We start from the raw sequence: 17539 nt of genomic DNA, 5'->3' as shown, positions 1-17539 counted from the left end.
TTATAGTTTTGTGAGTTTTGATCCTTGAATATTTTTGCTGCTTATCGCCCTTCCTTTCCTATTAAACTCTTTTTCATTCTAACATTATAAAAAAAAGTGTCACCCAATGTCTTCTGTGATATAAACGAGTCAGCAGTATTGTTCAAGAAAAGGTCATTCCCGTATATTTAAACCAATGAACTTGTCCCTCTGATCGCTAACATAAGTCAATTAGCCCTGGTCCTTAGTGGAAATAACCTTAAAGGGGAGCAGCTATAAAGTACAGGTTCTACTGGAAGCCCCTCAGAACAGTGATGAAAAAACTTATATAACTTGTGCTCTCCAGAACAGTGCAAAATGTTTACAAAATTGTGAAAAAAGTGCCAAGGATTTACAAATAGTATACTATTTCTAGTGATGAAACAACAGTACCCCAACTAATGTGTTTACTACAGGCTCAACACTTCCTTTCTACTCCTTTCATTCTCACTAACCCACCAACTTACTCCCACCCAGGCCCTCCTACCAGGGCAAGAACCCCTGGGAGAAGAACCCCCCCCCCTCCAAAAAAAAGCATTAGGAAACTAACACATAGCATCTGCCAAAACATAACAATCATATATCAAAGTAAATATCATCCTTGTAGAAGCAACAAATGTGCTTTGCCGTTTAATAAAAAAATAGGAAACAACAACCACTGTCAGTAGTGAGACGCCATCTGAAGTCAAATTTTCTAAAAGAAAGTTCTAAATTTCAGAGAAAAAAATCCAACCTTATTATATAGTCATAAATTTAGAAGAATAAAGTCATAAATGTGCCAGAAAAACATTTATGCAGAAATGTATTTATTTTGCGACATTCACAACTTTTTTCTCATACTTTTGACTTTATTCTAACGTCTTATGACGTTAGAATAAAGTCGTACATTTACAAGAATATATTTATTCTGCTAAATTTACAACTTTATTTTCTCAAAACTTTCTGACTTTATGCTCATAAATTTACAATTTAATTCTGAAGTCATAAATTTTAAAGGATAAAGTCAGAAATTTTCAAGAATTAAGTCATACATTTACAACAATATAATTATACATTTGTGGGGGAAAAAATCAAACTTTCTTCAAAAGTCATAATTTTACAAGAATAAAGTCATAAACTTACAACAATTAAGTCATATATTTACAAAAAGCTAAGTCATAATATCTTTGTATTTTGTGGTGAGTTCAATTGCATCCCTCACTTTGTTTGACATAGCTTTTTGCCCCATGGTGGGTTATTTACAAAGAATATACAAAGTTATAGATAGATAGATAATTTATTGATCCTTTGCGGGGAAATTCCTTGTGGCTGCAGAAGCCACATTTACATTTATAGACAGCATAGTCAGAATATGAATAAAATAAGCAACATTTTGAGTAACAATGTCAACAAAATGTAAAAGAAGTAAGTAAGTAAGTATTTATTTGCCATTTATTTGCCTATCAATGTCTTGCAATGAGATCATAAATAAAACCGTCCAATTGTTGAATTATCAATTATTATTGAAGGTATCTGTTAATGTGTGTGGGGAAAATAGCAATTATTTGTCCATTCTACATGCTGCCCTTCGTAGTAAAAGTTTGGCATGCAGCTCTGACCTAAAGACATTTTGGCTCACGAGCAGCAGGCACGTGCACGCAGCTGACCAGCGAGGGGGATTCCAAGCTACGTCACCGTGGCACTTGCGGACATTTCGTACAGTGAGCGTCGAACCTGTCTAATAAAGAGCCTTATAAACAGGGAAGAGATGATTTCAGCAACTTGTCCGTCTGACCCGGCAGAGAAACTCGACACCGGAGGCTGACTCTCTGCTGCTGCCTTACAGCGACTGAAAGTGTCAAGCCAAGAGAAGGGGCGGGGGTGGGGTGGAGGCTGAGAAGGAAGTTAGCATGTGAGTGAGCGATCTGCTCGTTGGCTCGGCACGAGACATCCCGCACATAGTAGCACATGCAGGAAGTTGAGTGTTTAAATACAAATGCCGGCTATCATGGCGCTCTGTGGGACTTCAACCCAGACACCAAAGTGTGAGTCAATAAAAGCCAAGTGTGTCGGGACCCAAAAAAAAAAACACTAAAAGGTCTGAGTGAAGGCAGAGAGGTGGAGACACAACAGCTGCGTATCGGGGGGCATGTCAGCGCTTGTTGTGGAAGATGAGACCACAGGAAGTCCATTCACTGCCACAAGGAATCCCCTACCAGAATAAAAGCAAACACAACACTCGGGGTGTCCAATGTGTGGCCCACAACACATTATGGAAAAAAAGCAAAAATGGAACGAGGAGCAGTCATTTTACAAGAATAAAGTCATACATTTAGAGGAATAAAGTCATACATTGATGAGGGAAAAACTTAAATGTATTCTGAAGTCAAATTTTCTAAAAGAAAGTTCTAAATTTCAGAGAAAAAAATCCAACCTTATTATATAGTCATAAATTTAGAAGAATAAAGTCATAAATGTGCCAGAAAAACATTTATGCAGAAATGTATTTATTTTGCGACATTCACAACTTTTTTCTCATACTTTTGACTTTATTCTAACGTCTTATGACTTTAGAATAAAGTCGTACATTTACAAGAATATATTTATTCTGCTAAATTTACAACTTTATTTTCTCAAAACTTTCTGACTTTATGCTCATAAATTTACAATTTAATTCTGAAGTCATACATTTTAAAGGATAAAGTCAGAAAATTTCAAGAATTAAGTCATACATTTACAACAATATAATTATACATTTGTGGGGGGGAAAATCAAACTTTCTTCAAAAGTCATAATTTTACAAGAATAAAGTCATAAACTTACAACAATTAAGTCATATATTTACAAAAAGCTAAGTCATAATATTACAAGAATTAAGTCATAAATGTACAAAAAACTAAATCACAATGTTACAAGAATAAAGTCATAAATTTACAAGAATAAAATCATACATTTTGGGGAAAAAAATTGTATATTTATAAGAAAAAAAGTCAAACTTTATTCTAAATTTATAAGATTAGTGTAAAAACTAAACCACTCATCCACTATGCAGCCCCTCTTACATGCATGTTATATTCTATGCTGACCTTCTGCTGCCAACGTTTCTTTCCCTTTTTACTGAGACACCCAACCTTCTTGTAAGACTCTGATGTAGGCCATCTTTCATTTTATTTGCTAATAAAACAAAATGACCCACGGGCATTAGAAGTACAACTTGAATATATAGTACAGTGCACATCGAGAACCAGTGCCCTGGTGAGGAAATATGTTGTTTTCAGAAGGAAGGAAGAGCAACGTGGCGCAACGTGACTGGCGTTGAGGAAGCTAGGATGGGTCGTGACCTTTGTGAGTGATAGTGTGTGATGACACGGAGCATGCGAAACACTCATGAGACACCAAACCACCAGCATCCGACAGCCGACATCCACCTTGTTTTCAACAGTGAATGATCAGTTATGTCACCTTCACGTAACATTTTTTTCAGGGTATCCGTGTCACAAAGTCACCCATAAAGTCATCCAATATTCCACTGCAGCAACGTGATAACACGAAACATTGCTCAAGTACACAATGTACGCACTATACTAGTACTGATGAGAGTGCTATATTCCATTTGCAACACAGCACTTTCTCTTACTGTCATTATTTACAGTATGTATTCTTTATCCTTCATCTTGATTAATTTGTACATTTTATATATATTCTATATATTATTATATATTATTATATTTATTATATTTATTATATTATATCTCTTTGTATATTATTGTTTTCATATATTTATCTTATTAATTGACTTTATTGTGATTTTATTTTGTGTACGATTAACAATTTCTTACTTTTTATTTACAACATTATAATAATATTTATTATTAATTAAATAATAATATAACAATGATTATGATAATGGTAATCTGAAAATTTAATGTTTTTTAAAGTTATATATACCTATAATAATAATAAAAACGTTTAAGACTTTGTTAATCATATACAAAATAAAAAAGACAAATAAATAAAATTGTTTAAAAATAGTAATAATAAGAAAATATAACAATAATAATTTATTATATTTCATTTATTATTTCATAATAATAATAGTAATATAAGACAAAATAATAAGAAAGCAAATATGATTTTATTATTAAATAGTAAATAATAATAAATTAAATACAATAATCGATTATTATATTTGATTTTTTTCTTATGTCTTATGTATGTCAGAAAGTAAAGAAAGAGTATCAGAATCAGTAGCTGCCAAGTATTAAATACATTGTGCTTCTTCCTACTTCTTTTCGGACATGCTGACTAGTGCAGATACAGTATAATCATGTGATGTCCCGTGATGTAACTTTGTTAAACATATCCTAAACAAAACAAACACACTGAGCTCTTCCAGCTTCCTTCTGACAGTGCTTCATGGCATTAACATCTCCAAAGACTTCTGACACCCACCCCCGCCCGCACAACCCTTGACACCCACCTGCATTGTCTTCCTGCTCTTTGCCCAGCTGGGAATGGCTGGGAGGCGGGAGGGGAAATCACCGCAGGGTCAAAGGTCGGCTAATCAGCTGGAAGGAACCCCCCTTTCGTTCCCACTCTACTTGGTTGGAGTGAGGTGGGCGCAAAGGGGGCGGGTCTTCAGCCAGGTACATGCCCGGGCGTGCGCCCTCTGTCAGCGTTGATGCAAAGAAACCTGCTATCTCAAATGCTCGTACGTGATCAGAAACACACTATCTACGAGTGAGTGCATGCAAGTCATGTCATAGATATGGATGCTCATAAAACAATATAAAAAGTTACAAACATTAATGTAAAAAGTTCAAAGTGGCCCATGTTTGTGTCCTTTGGTTTTTTTTAGGATGCCTTTCTCGCTGGAAGAAGTTCAGACCTCCCCTTGTGTAATTAAACTCTAGTGGATGTCCAAAGTGCAGCCCAGGGGCCATTTCTGGCCCATGGCACAAAAACAAAAAAAGTGCAAAAATCAATAGTAATTTTACAAGCATGAAGTCAAAATATTAAGAGAAAAAGTCTGAAGGTGACAAGAACATCATAACATTATCAAGAAAAAATTTTTGTAGCATAAAGTTGAAATATATATTGTCCCATGACACAGAAGAAAATGGATGTATGGATGCTGTATTCTAACAAGACAAAAAGATCTCAATTATAAAATAATAAATGTGGAATATTGTGAGAACAAATAGGTTTAAAAAAAGTCAGACTATTATGAGAAACAATAATAGCAAAATAAAGGGGAAAAGTTATAATAGTTACAATATGGGAATTAAATTTCATATTTTAATTTGTAAATAATTAGGAGACCAGGGTTCAATTCCACCCTCGGCCATCTCTGTGTGGAGTTTGCATGCTCTCCCCGTGCATGCGTGGGTTTTCTCCGGCCTCTCGCCCGAAGACAGCTGGGATAGGCTCCAGCACCCCCGCAACCCTTGTGAGGAAACGCGGTAGAAAATGAATGAATGAATGAATTTTTAAATAATATTATGAAAATAATATTGTTGTTGTGCATGTGTTGCCAACATTGCCAACTAGTGTCCTGGCATGCATACTACAGCAGGGAACTTCAGCAATGTTGGCTAAACTGCCCAGAGACACACACACAGACATTTTCCATTACCCCCCTCCTCCCTATCAGCCCTGGAGACCAGCTTGTTTATAAACAAGAGTAGCCGGCGTCAGTGTCATCTCTCCGTGATCAGAACCTCAAGGGCTCCGGTGTTGTCTCCTGAGAGCTTGTTTGGCTCTCTCAACAATGAGATCATCACACAGAAACCCCACCCCCCACCCTCTAACGCACACACACACACTTCCTGTGACAGGGGATCCACTTTGGGATGACCAGACTAGACCAACACAAATGGGCAAATAAATGAACTTCCCCACCAGCCATGATAATGCACCTTAGACCTGTAAAAACACAACAAACATGTTGTTTGATTATATAACAATGTCACATTCTCATCTCATCATGCCACTGTGATCACATGACATCACAGCAGGCCAAATTATGTCATTGTGTGCCCACATTTGGGTCAAGTCGAGTTCTGCAGAACAAACAAATTATGTCATTATGATTTTAATATTTAGTTTTTTCCGATGCGTTGTTGTTGCAGGTGCCCTGCTCACAGCTGAGGCCCAAGGTAAAACACATCTGCTATTTATTAGTTATCTCCATTGTTTTGGCGACAATGTGGGCAAATGACTGCTCATGCATGCCTTTAGCGCCATCTGCTGGTATGTTCCCGCTTAACATTTACTTTACCTCTTTAAAAATGCTCAAAGTGTACTTCTGTTGATCCGTTAACTTTATTTACCACTTAGCCACAGGAAACTATATCAGTGATTATGCAAGATACGTAAGATTATATGTGAATTAGAGTAATAAGATTAGCTGAAGCGGAAGTTATACTGTCCCTTTAAATCCGCCCAGTGTGGCTCATTTTTTGGCAGGAAGTGAGCCGCTGCAAACCGGAAGCCAAATAATGAGGACACGGTGAGGCTGGAAGTGGGGAAAGAGCTACACAGACGAACTCATCGAGCACACCGAGGTGAAGTAATTTTAAAACGAAACTTAAGATGGCTGTGACGTTAACCTCGTTCGTTTTAGAGGCGCGTTGTCCGTACCGACGGTGTGTTCCTTGCCAGCAGCGCTTTGTGTCATGGCTAGCCGCGTTTATGTTACGTTAAGTCACACGCTGGTCAACGGAACGTCTGGAAGAGCGCGGGAAGGTTCTCCGTGTTTGTCCTGAGTCGAAGTATTTATTTTATGCAACCCTCCCCCCATACTGTAACACCTTTTGATTAGCTTACACGGCTAGGATTTAGACAGACGCTCTGTGTTCCACGCATGCGCGCACCTGTCTCTTTACCTCACCTGAGATGAGCTTATCTTGAGCCATTATGTGCTAAAGTAGCTTCACCTCTTAATTTGATCAAGGGAACGAATAACGTGAGTATAGCATGTCACTATACCTTACGACTATTTTGGCAAATAGGTGTGGTTAAAATGCTGTGATGCATTTTGTAAATGCAACAGCCAATGCACAGCACTTATTTTCCATTAAGACATTGCCACTGCACCGAACTATCTAGTAAACTAAACTCTACATCCATCCACTAAATATACCGCTGGTCCTCATTAGGGTCACGGGTGAGCTGGTGCCTATCCCACCTGACTTTGTGTGCAAGGCAGGGTACCCTGGATGCCATAGAGACAAACGGGCATCCACACCTACTTAAAAACCTATGGACATATGGGTCAGGTCATTTAAAGCGGTCTTTTACAGTGACCTCAATGAAAACAAACTACCCTTTAATACAAAAGCTGAACTTTATTGACAAGAGCAACATGGAAATTGTTCATCCTCCGTGAAGGAACTGATGGCCGCTTTTTTCTTTTTCAGTGCAACATCAGTGTGGTCCTGTCCGCCTGTGCTTGACGACAAGCCAGTAACGGCCATGGTGAGTGAAACAGACACGGTAATGTTAGAAAATGTAGAAGTAAGCATTTTTATTAGCCATTTTGTGTAACAATACATGGAGAGATGTCTACACTTCACAGATGGCTAAATGGAATTTTACTCATCTGCTATGAGAACAACTTTCCCAGTCCACTAGATGGTGCTCTCTTACCGTTTGACTATTTTACACCCAAATGATGACGTTTCACATGGTTTCTTTTGGTTGTCTATTTTTGTGTTTTTCCTCTTCTTGTGGGTGTCAGTCTTCAGCGGTGGACCTCAAGACCAAGGAGGAGAAGGATGCAGAGCTGGACAAAAGAATTGAAGCCTTAAGGAAAAAGAACGAAGCTCTGGTCAAGCGCTATCAGGTATTAAGGGGTTAGGGCCTGTTGCACCTGATGTAAGCGAGTCTTTGTCAGGACATCCAAACACCTGCTTGACCGTCAAAGCTTTGTTTGTTTGCTGGAATGCATTGACATGCTTTTGGAACAGGAAATAGAAGAGGACAAGAAGAAGGCAGAGCAGGAGGGTATTGCAGTGACCACGCCCCGCAAGCCCCGCCCCCACGAGCCAGAGTCAGACCGTAGGAAGACAGAGAAAGAAAACTTCACGCTCGCAGTCGACACGCCCGGGTCCTCATCAGGGGTAAGTGGTAATGACTCGGACAGGAGGACACAAATGTTAACATCACACTCGCAGTCTGACAGCAACATAAGGAAACAAAATGATCCAATGTCAGCTCCCATGTCTGCCGCTGACTGACTGAGTCGGCAGAGCACTAGGCTGCATTTTAAGATCTGTAGCAAAGCCGGCAGTATCATGTCCATGAGGAAGGAGGTTTTTCCTTAATGACATCATTCATTAAAAGCCACAATGAAAAAGCGAGGGAGGTTATTTTCTCACGTTTGATGCCCATTATGGCATTCTATGGACACATATTACCATAATCTCTGGACTAGAAGTCACTTTTTTCATAGTTTGGCTAGTCCTGTGACTTACAGTGTAAGCCAAGGAGTGAACATTACCACCATCAAACTCCAGAAGGCGTGCAATGCTTGTGACAAAACTGCTCGTGCCATTCAGTGACCTGGAATGAGATCGGGAGCTTGATGAACTTGCTTACGGGTAACTTGCTTGTTGGACTCGCTGGCTTTTTACGTTCTTTTAGCCTATTCAGCCTCCCAGGTATGTTCTTTTTACTATTGTGTAGCTGACAAAGAGTTAACGTGATACGTGAACATCAATCGGACATCTATTTAGCCTGTTGTTCTGTGTGCTATTGTGTAGTTGAATATTTAATAACTATTTAATAACTTCCAGATTAAGTGTCTTTTCTTGATCTTGCCCCCCCCCCCCCCCCCCCCCATGATCTATTAGACTGATGCAACTTACGGTATTTGCATTATTTCCTTTGGGGCATATCAACACACACACACACGTTAGTCAAACCCAAGAAACCGATCATAATATGTTTATTTTTAACCAAGACCTCCCAGCCACATTCTGATGGCCGAAGATGAAATATATATTTGTCTAACCCATTGGATCAAACAGTTGATAAATCAGGCTGCTTGGTGACATTTATACAAGAAAGTGAGCAGCAGAATCAATCAAGTTCGGGACGTCACAGAGCAAAGATGTGCTGTTTGCGTCCTCAGGAGAGGAGTCTTTGTTCTGCATGCGTTCCAAAAGGTAAACACTTGAAAGGAGCGACCTTCCCGGGAAGAAACCAGAGCAGCGCCGACGCGCTCGTTAGATCAACATAATGTCATAAAGTCCACACACGTCCAGGAGGACACGCTCTGTAATCTGTTTGTGTCTCCCTTTTATGTGCAATGTTCTGTTCTGTTGGCGTCACATGCTCACCAGAAGCTACACTTTGCAAGCCTGGCCTTGTAGGACAACCACTGGATGCATGTTTTGAATTTCCAGTGTGTGGTTTATTTTACTATAACTCAATAAGAGAAACTAAATTCCGACATTAACAAAGGCTTGTATAAGCCTGCATGGAAATGCTTGGGTGGTGACGGCTGCCCGCTTTCCTGGAGAGATTATGTCTAATAAGTAAATATGAGCAGTTAAACGAGTGCAATATACATGAGTGATTTCAGAGCTGCATTTTAAGATCCGTAAGGAAGCATTCTTGCAGTATTTTCACATGTGTAAAACGGCACATCACATTCCCAAGCTTAGGAGTCCCCAACCACCAGGCTGTGGGAAACACTCAACTTGTAAATATGCAATTTGTATGTAAATGGAGAAACATTTTGTAAATACAGTACGGGCCATTATTTTATTTTGAAATTGCAGTTAGAAATTCCCCAGTTTTTGAATGTTTATGTCCCACTTTGTTTGACAGCATTTGAACGCAGCATCTCATAGGGATGTCTTGATCCGATCTTCAGGAGCGGAATCGGCTGCCAAACCTCTGTAGTTCAAAGATCAGCTAAAATTGTCTCCACAAGATTGGACCGATCCTGTTGCTATATGATGTTCATAACTCTGGACCCTGCTGAAGGAGCTATAAATCAATCAAGACGCCGAACCTGAAGCCTAATTCAGGCTTAAATGGAGCCCAGAAACCACAGTGTAGCGCCACTCTAATGGAGCTGAAATGCTAAAAGACAAACCGCTTCCTGTTCCCTGCAGGATGCCAGAATCGTGGACGAATGGAAGCCGCCCACGCCCCGCGGTCGGAAAGTGTCCGAGGACAGCGACGGCCACAGCCCCCCCAGGAGGACAGGCTCGGGGCGAGTGGGGAGGGGAGGAGGTCCCAGAGGGGGTGGAGGCGGCGGTGGTCGCCAGGAGAGGAGAGAACGGGAACCCCGTACCCCTAGAGGTGGAGAGCCAGCTGAAATGGGGGGACAAGGGCGACGGGGAGGAAGGAGAGGGAGAGGAGGAGGAGGAGGAGGAGGAGGAGATGCAGATGCTGGAGGGACACCAGGGGGCGTGGACAGGAAGTCCAAGGTAATCAGACACATTTAGTATTTGAGGTTGTAGTGTCAACTGGCAGGTATTGAAAATGTGTCGTCTCTCTAAGCAGGAATGGGAGGAGAAAAGGCGACAGAACATCGAGAAGATGAATGAAGAAATGGAGAGAATAGCAGAGTATGAGAGAGGACAACGGGTACAAATTGCCTTTTGATGAGTTTGGTTACATGTTAAAATGTGCTTGCATGAAAGCAGTAGCGGATCTGGACATCTGGGGCTCTTGGCAGGTTTTAATGTGGGGGCCGATGGCTATTTAATGACTGATGGTGGCATATTTGAGCGTCCCCAAGCAGTCGCGTAATGGGATAAACATACTTACAGTGATTTCTCTTCTCAGCAGGACGGAGACAAGCCCATCCGTAACTTCCTGGATGACCCACGACGTTCCGGCCCGGCTCCAGACACCGACCGCAAAGAGGGCAGCAGGAGACACGTACGAAACTGGGGCGGGCTAGACTTCGACAACGTGAAGACCGGGACTGACCTGGAGAAAGAATGGACCGTAAGTGACCGTGGCGATGCTTGGATGCCCTACTTCCTGCCGCGGCAGGCTTCACTTCCCCTGCTGCCACTCTGCAGAGTCGGCGCCCCGGCCCGAGAGGCTCCATGGACATGACCATGTCGATGACGGGCCGCGAACGGGCCGAGTACCTGCGCTGGAAGAAGGAGCGCGAGCAGATTGACGAGGAGCGACTGGCACGCCATCGCAACGCCACCGGCCAGTGGAGACGAGAGTGGGATGCGCAGAAGACGGAGAACATGTAAGAGCGTGTCCTACCGGCATGTGTGAGTATGACATCGCATCATGAGAACCCTACCACTTTATTGACAGGTTCAAGGACGACGCACAAGTGGCGGCAGAGGGTGTCACGGCAGAGCAGGGTGGCAGGAGGGGTGAGTGTTGCCATGGTAGTATAAGATACGCAACTACAAAACAAGGGATGGCTCAATGAGAGGTTGGACTACAGTCCTTAGTTATCTCAAAATCAATCCCTCGCATTAACAACACAATTTGGACAATTGTATGCTGTGCTGTGAATGTCCCAACACTTATGTCCATGTAGTGTACCACAGGACATTGCTGACCAAGACAAATGTCGGTTAAGCTCGTTAGCTAAGTGCTGGCTGTATTTCCCTGGAGGAGTGTTATGATCTCCCAGGAGACCTCGCAGTCACCCAGGGTCCATACCGACTCGTGAATAACAATAAATCAGCAGCCATTGTTGCCCTAAAGCACATACTAGATGTTAGATGTACATGTGTGTATTCCCACAGTGCATCTCTCTGGCTTGCATTCGTGTTTAGTGTCTTTGTGTGTCCTCTCCGCAGCCCGGGGGCGTAACTTTCGTGGCGAGCCTCGGGGCAGAGCCTCAGGTTAGACCAGCCCGCGGATGGTTCCCGCCGTTCGCAATTGTGTGTGTGTGTGTGTGTGTGTGTGTTTGCATCCATTCGTCCACGTATGTTTGTGTGAGACTCATTTTCATCACGGCTAATTTGCATTTGAGTCTGAAGACGGCTGCTTCCCCTGTGTGTTGTGTGCTCGCATTACACGACACAAGCCGCTTCCTTTTTCATTTATTTTACGCCCCAAACCAGCATGGGGGCACCACATCAGCACAATGTCGGCGTTTCAGATACCATTAGATGAAACGCTTCGGGGTGACATTTTCATCTCAGCAGCCGAATGAAAAGAGTGACACTCATCATCTTTATGGTGACGATCTTTCCACCGACATTGATGCCTCTTGAGGAGCAGAGTGGTATTACACAGGAAGTCAAATCTTTACTGGGGGCAGTTGAAGTTAGGGTAATTTGATTGTGCATCACCAAGCCTGCTTATTGCCCATCAAAGTTGTATTATAATAGCGAGGCGTCAGTCAGACACACAGAGTATCATGAAAATGTGGATCCATTTCAGTGGAAGGTAGTTGGCATCAGACGGGATGTGAAGCTGAGAATTATATTTAGCTGCACTTGATTCCCTGCTTTGTCCCCGTGCCAGACTGTAAGTGGAATAAGTGGCGTCGACATGACATCACCCGGTGGCGGGATAAGCGTCTTAATTGACTGAATGACTCCAGCGTCCTCATCTCCAATCTCTTCCCTCTGAGCCCCTCATTTCTTTTGTGCTTCCCGCGTTCTCATTTTTGACCTTTTTGTCACCTTCCTGCCTGCTTCTTCAAGCTGCTTCTTCCTCTTATCCTTCCTGCACGCATCCCTGGAGAGCTTTCAGGCTGTGACCTTCCTCCCTCGTGCTCATCCTCCATCCTTTTGCTTCTTTCTCACCTTATCTTCTTTTGCGCTGTTGTTTTTCAATTCTCAGAGGCATCAAAGCTCTTTTTCTTACTTCTCTTAGCGAAGATGTTAACTTTTTCCAGTGTGGACTAAAGTAATTGTGATTTTATGAAAAATATTTTTTTTGCAAAACGCACCCGACTTGGGAGTATTTGGTGCAATTTATGTGATCGTCATAACAATGCTTGATGGAAAAGCACCTCAGATCATCAGCATGATCGTTCAGATTTTGACATGACATCCCCATCAGTAGTGTAGTGCGTCAACGGTGTCAGAAAAGTGGAAAAGGCATAATAGCTGCCCTGTAAGTAAAGGATTTGGCTTCTCAAAACAATACACATTGAAAAGAAGAGGCCCACGACGCTTGCATCACGTACACAACAATGGACAGGCGATGGCGCGCATTGATACAACGGAAGAGAGAAAGTGCAGACTGAGATGATTGTTTTGAGCGGCCAAACTCTTTAAGTGGCCCCACCGACTAACCGGAACCACTTTCCTCATCACCAAAACCAACCAGAATTGGGCTTATGGGGGGGGGGTGTTGATGTTTTGCAACTTTATGTTAAAAAAAAATCCCAACTATCCCTTTAACGTTCAACGCATGCATGCTGCACAGGTTTGCATGGCAGCTGCTTTACGAACAAGCCACCTCTGTTTTTTATATTTGCTTTGCATTTGCATCGTGTCCTGCAGATGACGGCAAGCGACCCCCTAAAACGCCCACATTTGGCGACTTCCTGTCCCAGGGCAGGCAGCAGGGATCCAGAGGAGACCAGAGCAGAGGAAAAGGAAGAGGACAGAAGCCCAGCTATAGGTAGCACTCATTTTCTGAAACAGATGGACAGAGCATCCTGACCATTCTTTTACTAGCATAGGGCCCTATGGTTTCTGTGTGGATGTACATTATTGGCATTGGCCAAAAGGAACAGTAGAATCTACTATTAAACATGTAATTTCTTGGAAATTGATACAATGTGAATGAAATGCTGTCATGAGGAGAGGGCACATTTGTGATGTTTAGATTTCAGGATTGTTGCATGGTTAATTTAGGATTCAAATGGGAATTATTGCATGGTTGCACATGTAACAAGCACTCTTGTCAGCATGCATGACAACCGCTGGGAAGGTGAAAAAGAAGATGAGGAGACGGAGAAGAATGACAAGCCAAAGCGGGAGAAGACCCAGAAGGAGAAAGAGAAGTCCAAACCTCCTCCAGAAGAGAAGGTAGGTGTGAGAAAAGGAGGAGAATTGTCATAATAGACTCTTCCGACAGTAGTCTCACTGCATCTTCTCCCAGGCGGCCGAGGCTGGAGATGAGGAGGATGAGGACCAGTGGGAAGACGCCAGCGATGGAGAGCAGGAAGGGTCAGACGATGAAAATGATTCCAGGGGCGATGAGAAGAAAGACTCTGGCAAAGACGACTCCCCCACTACATCCTTGCCTCGCTCCAGACCGTCGTCGGCCGGAAGCCCCAAAGAGCAGCGGACCCCCCGGCCCAAGGTCCACATACCGCCTCCCTCAGCAGCCTCGCTGGGCCCATCCGAAGCGGGGAAGCCTGTTAGCCCCTTCTCCCCGCTGGACGGCCACCAGCCTGTTTCGGACTGGGGGGAGGAGATGGAGATGCTGTCACCACGGAGCAGCATGGGGGGAGAGAGCTCACTGAAACCCCCCAGTGCTGAGAACAGCCCTGCACAAAAGAAGGAGGAGGCGGAGGACACCACCACCGTTGAGGGGGACACAGGTACGTCTTTTTTCTCAATTATCAGCGCATCTCAGAGCACTTTATTTCAATGGCTCTTCCTCCCCTCCGTTCCAACACAGCTGCTCCAGCCACTCCAGAAAAGGCGGAAGTCCAACGAGCCGTCATAGTCTCAGAACCGGAGTCCACTCCTGCAGACTCCTTGGAAACACCGCCATCATCGTCTGAGGTCACTCCATCAGAGGTGTCTGAACCCGCCGCCCTGGAGGTCAGTGAAGACAACCCGGAAACGACTGCCCCCGATTCGCAAGGTACACCTCAAGTCCAACTTCATTCCTTGGTAGTAGGGGGAGGTACTGTCGTATGTTTAGTTCTTCCTTTGTCATCTGATGGCAGACAAAGCTGACAGTCCGCCACCCGCTGTCCTGGTGACCGAGGCCGCCGCCGCCGCTGAAGCAGGAAGAGATGACGACAATGACACGAATGGAGATCACGTCACTGACACCACCACCACATCAGAGATTCCCCCCCAACAGCCAACCTCAGGTACGCCACAGATCAATGACACTCTTCATAGTCGCCATGTTTGTTTATGCCATGAAAACAAAAGTATAAGGACACCTGGAATGTCAGGTGTGTTTGTGTCCATTTGTGAGGGCGGAGGTCGCTGATGTTGGATCGTTTTTTTGCTTTGTGCACCGGGAACAGAATAGGGCGTTTCCCACACAATTGGAGTCAGGCAGTTGTCCGTCTTTTTAAGATGAAGAGTTCTGATTTGATTTTAGTCAATTAGACATTGCCCATAGTGCATAAGCCGTGTTCCAAGAGGTGACATCACCTGGTGGAGGTCTCCCATCTCCACAGTAACATCATCATTTCCCGCTTTTCAGTCACGTTGGATAAGTGACAAAGAAGTTGTGATCTTGTTTTTCCCTCAGCTCATATAACGGCCACAACAAGCACTCGGCTTTTGGCTGTGGTGGCGTCACTTTGGCTAATGGCAGAGTTGAAAATTTGTCACGGGAGGATGTGTTGCTTGGACTCCCACATTAAAACCCAACCATCGATTGATGGAAACTGCACCCATGCTTGTTGTATGGGCTATAAAGCTCCTTTCTAATAACCATCAGTCACATGACCTCATTGTGGTGGAAACCAGAGAGGAGAGGCACAATTAGGTTTTTGACAGGAAACGAGCTGCTGGAATGATGACGGAGTAGATAAAACACCACAGCAGCACAAAGTGCTGAAGTCTGATTGGATTAAGTCACAAGATGCTGCTCAGCCCCACGCTGGCTGCCAGACTGAACATGAAGATGGACGGTATACGTCCTGTCGGTGTTGCACAGACGAGGGAGGGCATTGTTGACATGTACCTGCCATGATGAGGAAAGCATAGTGAATGGTGACTTTGCATTAACAGGCTGAAGCCGCCGCCGCCGCTGGCTTGCTCCTGAAGACGATGACATTGCTGGAGTGATGTCTCTCACACGCACAAACAAACAAAAAAAAACTTCACAAGGAGAGGGAGGGGCAAAGCCTCGCCGCCGCGCCGTGCTCCGCTTTCACTCGTCCGTCTTTGGGAGTGTCACGTCTCAGGGCTGACGGCAAGGCAGACGAGCACATCTGGACAACTTCATCACTTGAACCGAGCTGCTGGAATCAGCTGACAGCACGCCCTGTGACCACACCCCCACAATCCCTCCCTCAGATGAACCAATCACAAGGCTGCCCCGTCTGCACAGAGTGACATTCACATTTTTTATTTGCAATAACTCTTTTAAGTCGTCATCGACAACAGGTATTTTTCTACAGTTTTTATCTGATTTAAGCGGCAGTCGGCAGGCAATATGCAAAATAGTCCACTGTATAGCCAATTGTGCATTTAAATGTTCAAACAAAAGGATGCACTTGTTTTCTGTTGCCCCTTTCTTGTTGAGCTCAGGTTAGTTGATGTTTCTGCTGCAATGCACACGTCTTATGTCACTGCAGTAATACATTCTCTGCTCAGAAGATGGGAACTACAATAAGGATTCATAATTAGGTGTTCCAAAAATTCTCCTCAGTTTGTATAATGCAAGATTGAAATGGACAATTAAGTGTATGTGTGGAAACGGGTCTCGATGTATTCATGATATGACACAGACCCTAAAGCAGCTGCTTAAAGCAATGAATAAAAATTCCATGTCAGGAGGTGAATTTTCTGTCGTTGGCCACCCAGCAAGACATGAGTGCATGTATGTTTTAAGCTGCTGCTCCTGGACGAGTTTGACCTTGTAGGACAGGAAGGGGGTGAAAGCCTGTGACTCATCATAGCAAGACTTTTTTTTTTTTTTAAATAACAGCGAGTGTGCTGGAGGATTAAAAAAAAACTGCCTCAGCTCAGCACTGCGCCCCCCAGCATCTGCTGCTGCGGGACATTCTGCCTCAAACTATGACCCAATCACTGGATGTTGCGCACTTTCAGCCCCTCCTTTTGCCACCATGCGTTAAGTTTGACAGAAAGGACTTGAAGATGCACCGCAAATGACGCCACGGCCTCTTCACAATAAGAGTTCATTGTGTCCTTTGCATCGATGGAGATAGTAACTGTTTGGAGAGCATTTTTAAATTGAACTAACAGTTTTAGAATGTGTTACAAGTGCAGTTTTACATGGGAGATTTGCTGGCATCTCAACAATATAGTGTTAATTTCATTAAGTTGGTCACTGAGATCCATTCGTAAAAACCTTCGAGATTTTCAAACCAAATATTCACTTATTTCTGAAACTCTAATGTAGTTATTTTCTAAAGTAGTAATCACCTGAGCTAAGTAGAATTACATAGAATGTGCCTGTTAGCCTTCAATTAAAGAAGTAATTTGTAGTCTGGTGTATTTGAAGGTCATGGCGTATAGAGGAAGTTGCTACTGAAGTACATTCTTTGGTCGTCTGATTGCGACTTTTAATGTAATTTGAATGCGCTGTTTTAGTGGGCGGTTTGCTTTTATTTTGAAACGCATCCCGGAAAATGCCATTCCAAATCCTCGGTTAGCTTGTCAACCGTCCCATCCGGCCGATGAGAGCCTCCTTGAGT

At 43.3% G+C, this 17539-nt stretch overlaps 1 protein-coding gene across 6 annotated transcripts; it reads left to right on the top strand.

Moving 5' to 3' along the window:
• Window positions 1–6465: 6465 nt before the first annotated feature.
• On the top strand, window positions 6466–16663 carry ccdc9 (coiled-coil domain containing 9). Of its 6 annotated transcripts, none has more exons than XM_058080777.1 (16): window positions 6466–6563; window positions 7419–7476; window positions 7739–7843; window positions 7968–8120; window positions 10125–10442; window positions 10519–10602; window positions 10807–10968; window positions 11046–11227; window positions 11299–11360; window positions 11796–11840; window positions 13458–13578; window positions 13868–13988; window positions 14062–14506; window positions 14587–14775; window positions 14861–15010; window positions 15888–16663. In XM_058080777.1, the coding sequence occupies exons 2-16, from the start codon at window positions 7474–7476 to the stop codon at window positions 15890–15892; spliced, it is 2145 nt and encodes a 714-aa protein (XP_057936760.1). In that variant the 5' UTR covers window positions 6466–6563; window positions 7419–7473; the 3' UTR covers window positions 15893–16663. The 6 variants fall into 6 exon arrangements, with proteins under 6 accessions (XP_057936760.1, XP_057936757.1, XP_057936758.1 ...); XM_058080774.1 differs by having other exon boundaries at window positions 10804–10968; XM_058080775.1 differs by having other exon boundaries at window positions 10516–10602.
• The last annotated feature ends 876 nt before the right edge of the window (window positions 16664–17539 follow it).

This window comes from Doryrhamphus excisus, chromosome 8 (assembly GCF_030265055.1).
Source record: "Doryrhamphus excisus isolate RoL2022-K1 chromosome 8, RoL_Dexc_1.0, whole genome shotgun sequence".
Lineage (NCBI taxonomy): Eukaryota > Metazoa > Chordata > Actinopteri > Syngnathiformes > Syngnathidae > Doryrhamphus > Doryrhamphus excisus.
The sequence above is the reverse complement of the archived record's forward strand: the minus strand, read 5'-3'. Positions and strand labels throughout refer to the sequence as shown.

Bases quoted from the DNA above. Each gene is read 5' to 3' on its own strand.
- ccdc9 (XM_058080773.1), top strand. The intron at 8,121-10,124 runs GTAAGTGGTAAT...TGTTCCCTGCAG, and splicing joins CGCCCGGGTCCTCATCAGGG to GATGCCAGAATCGTGGACGA. The intron at 11,361-11,795 runs GTGAGTGTTGCC...TCCTCTCCGCAG, and splicing joins AGAGCAGGGTGGCAGGAGGG to CCCGGGGGCGTAACTTTCGT.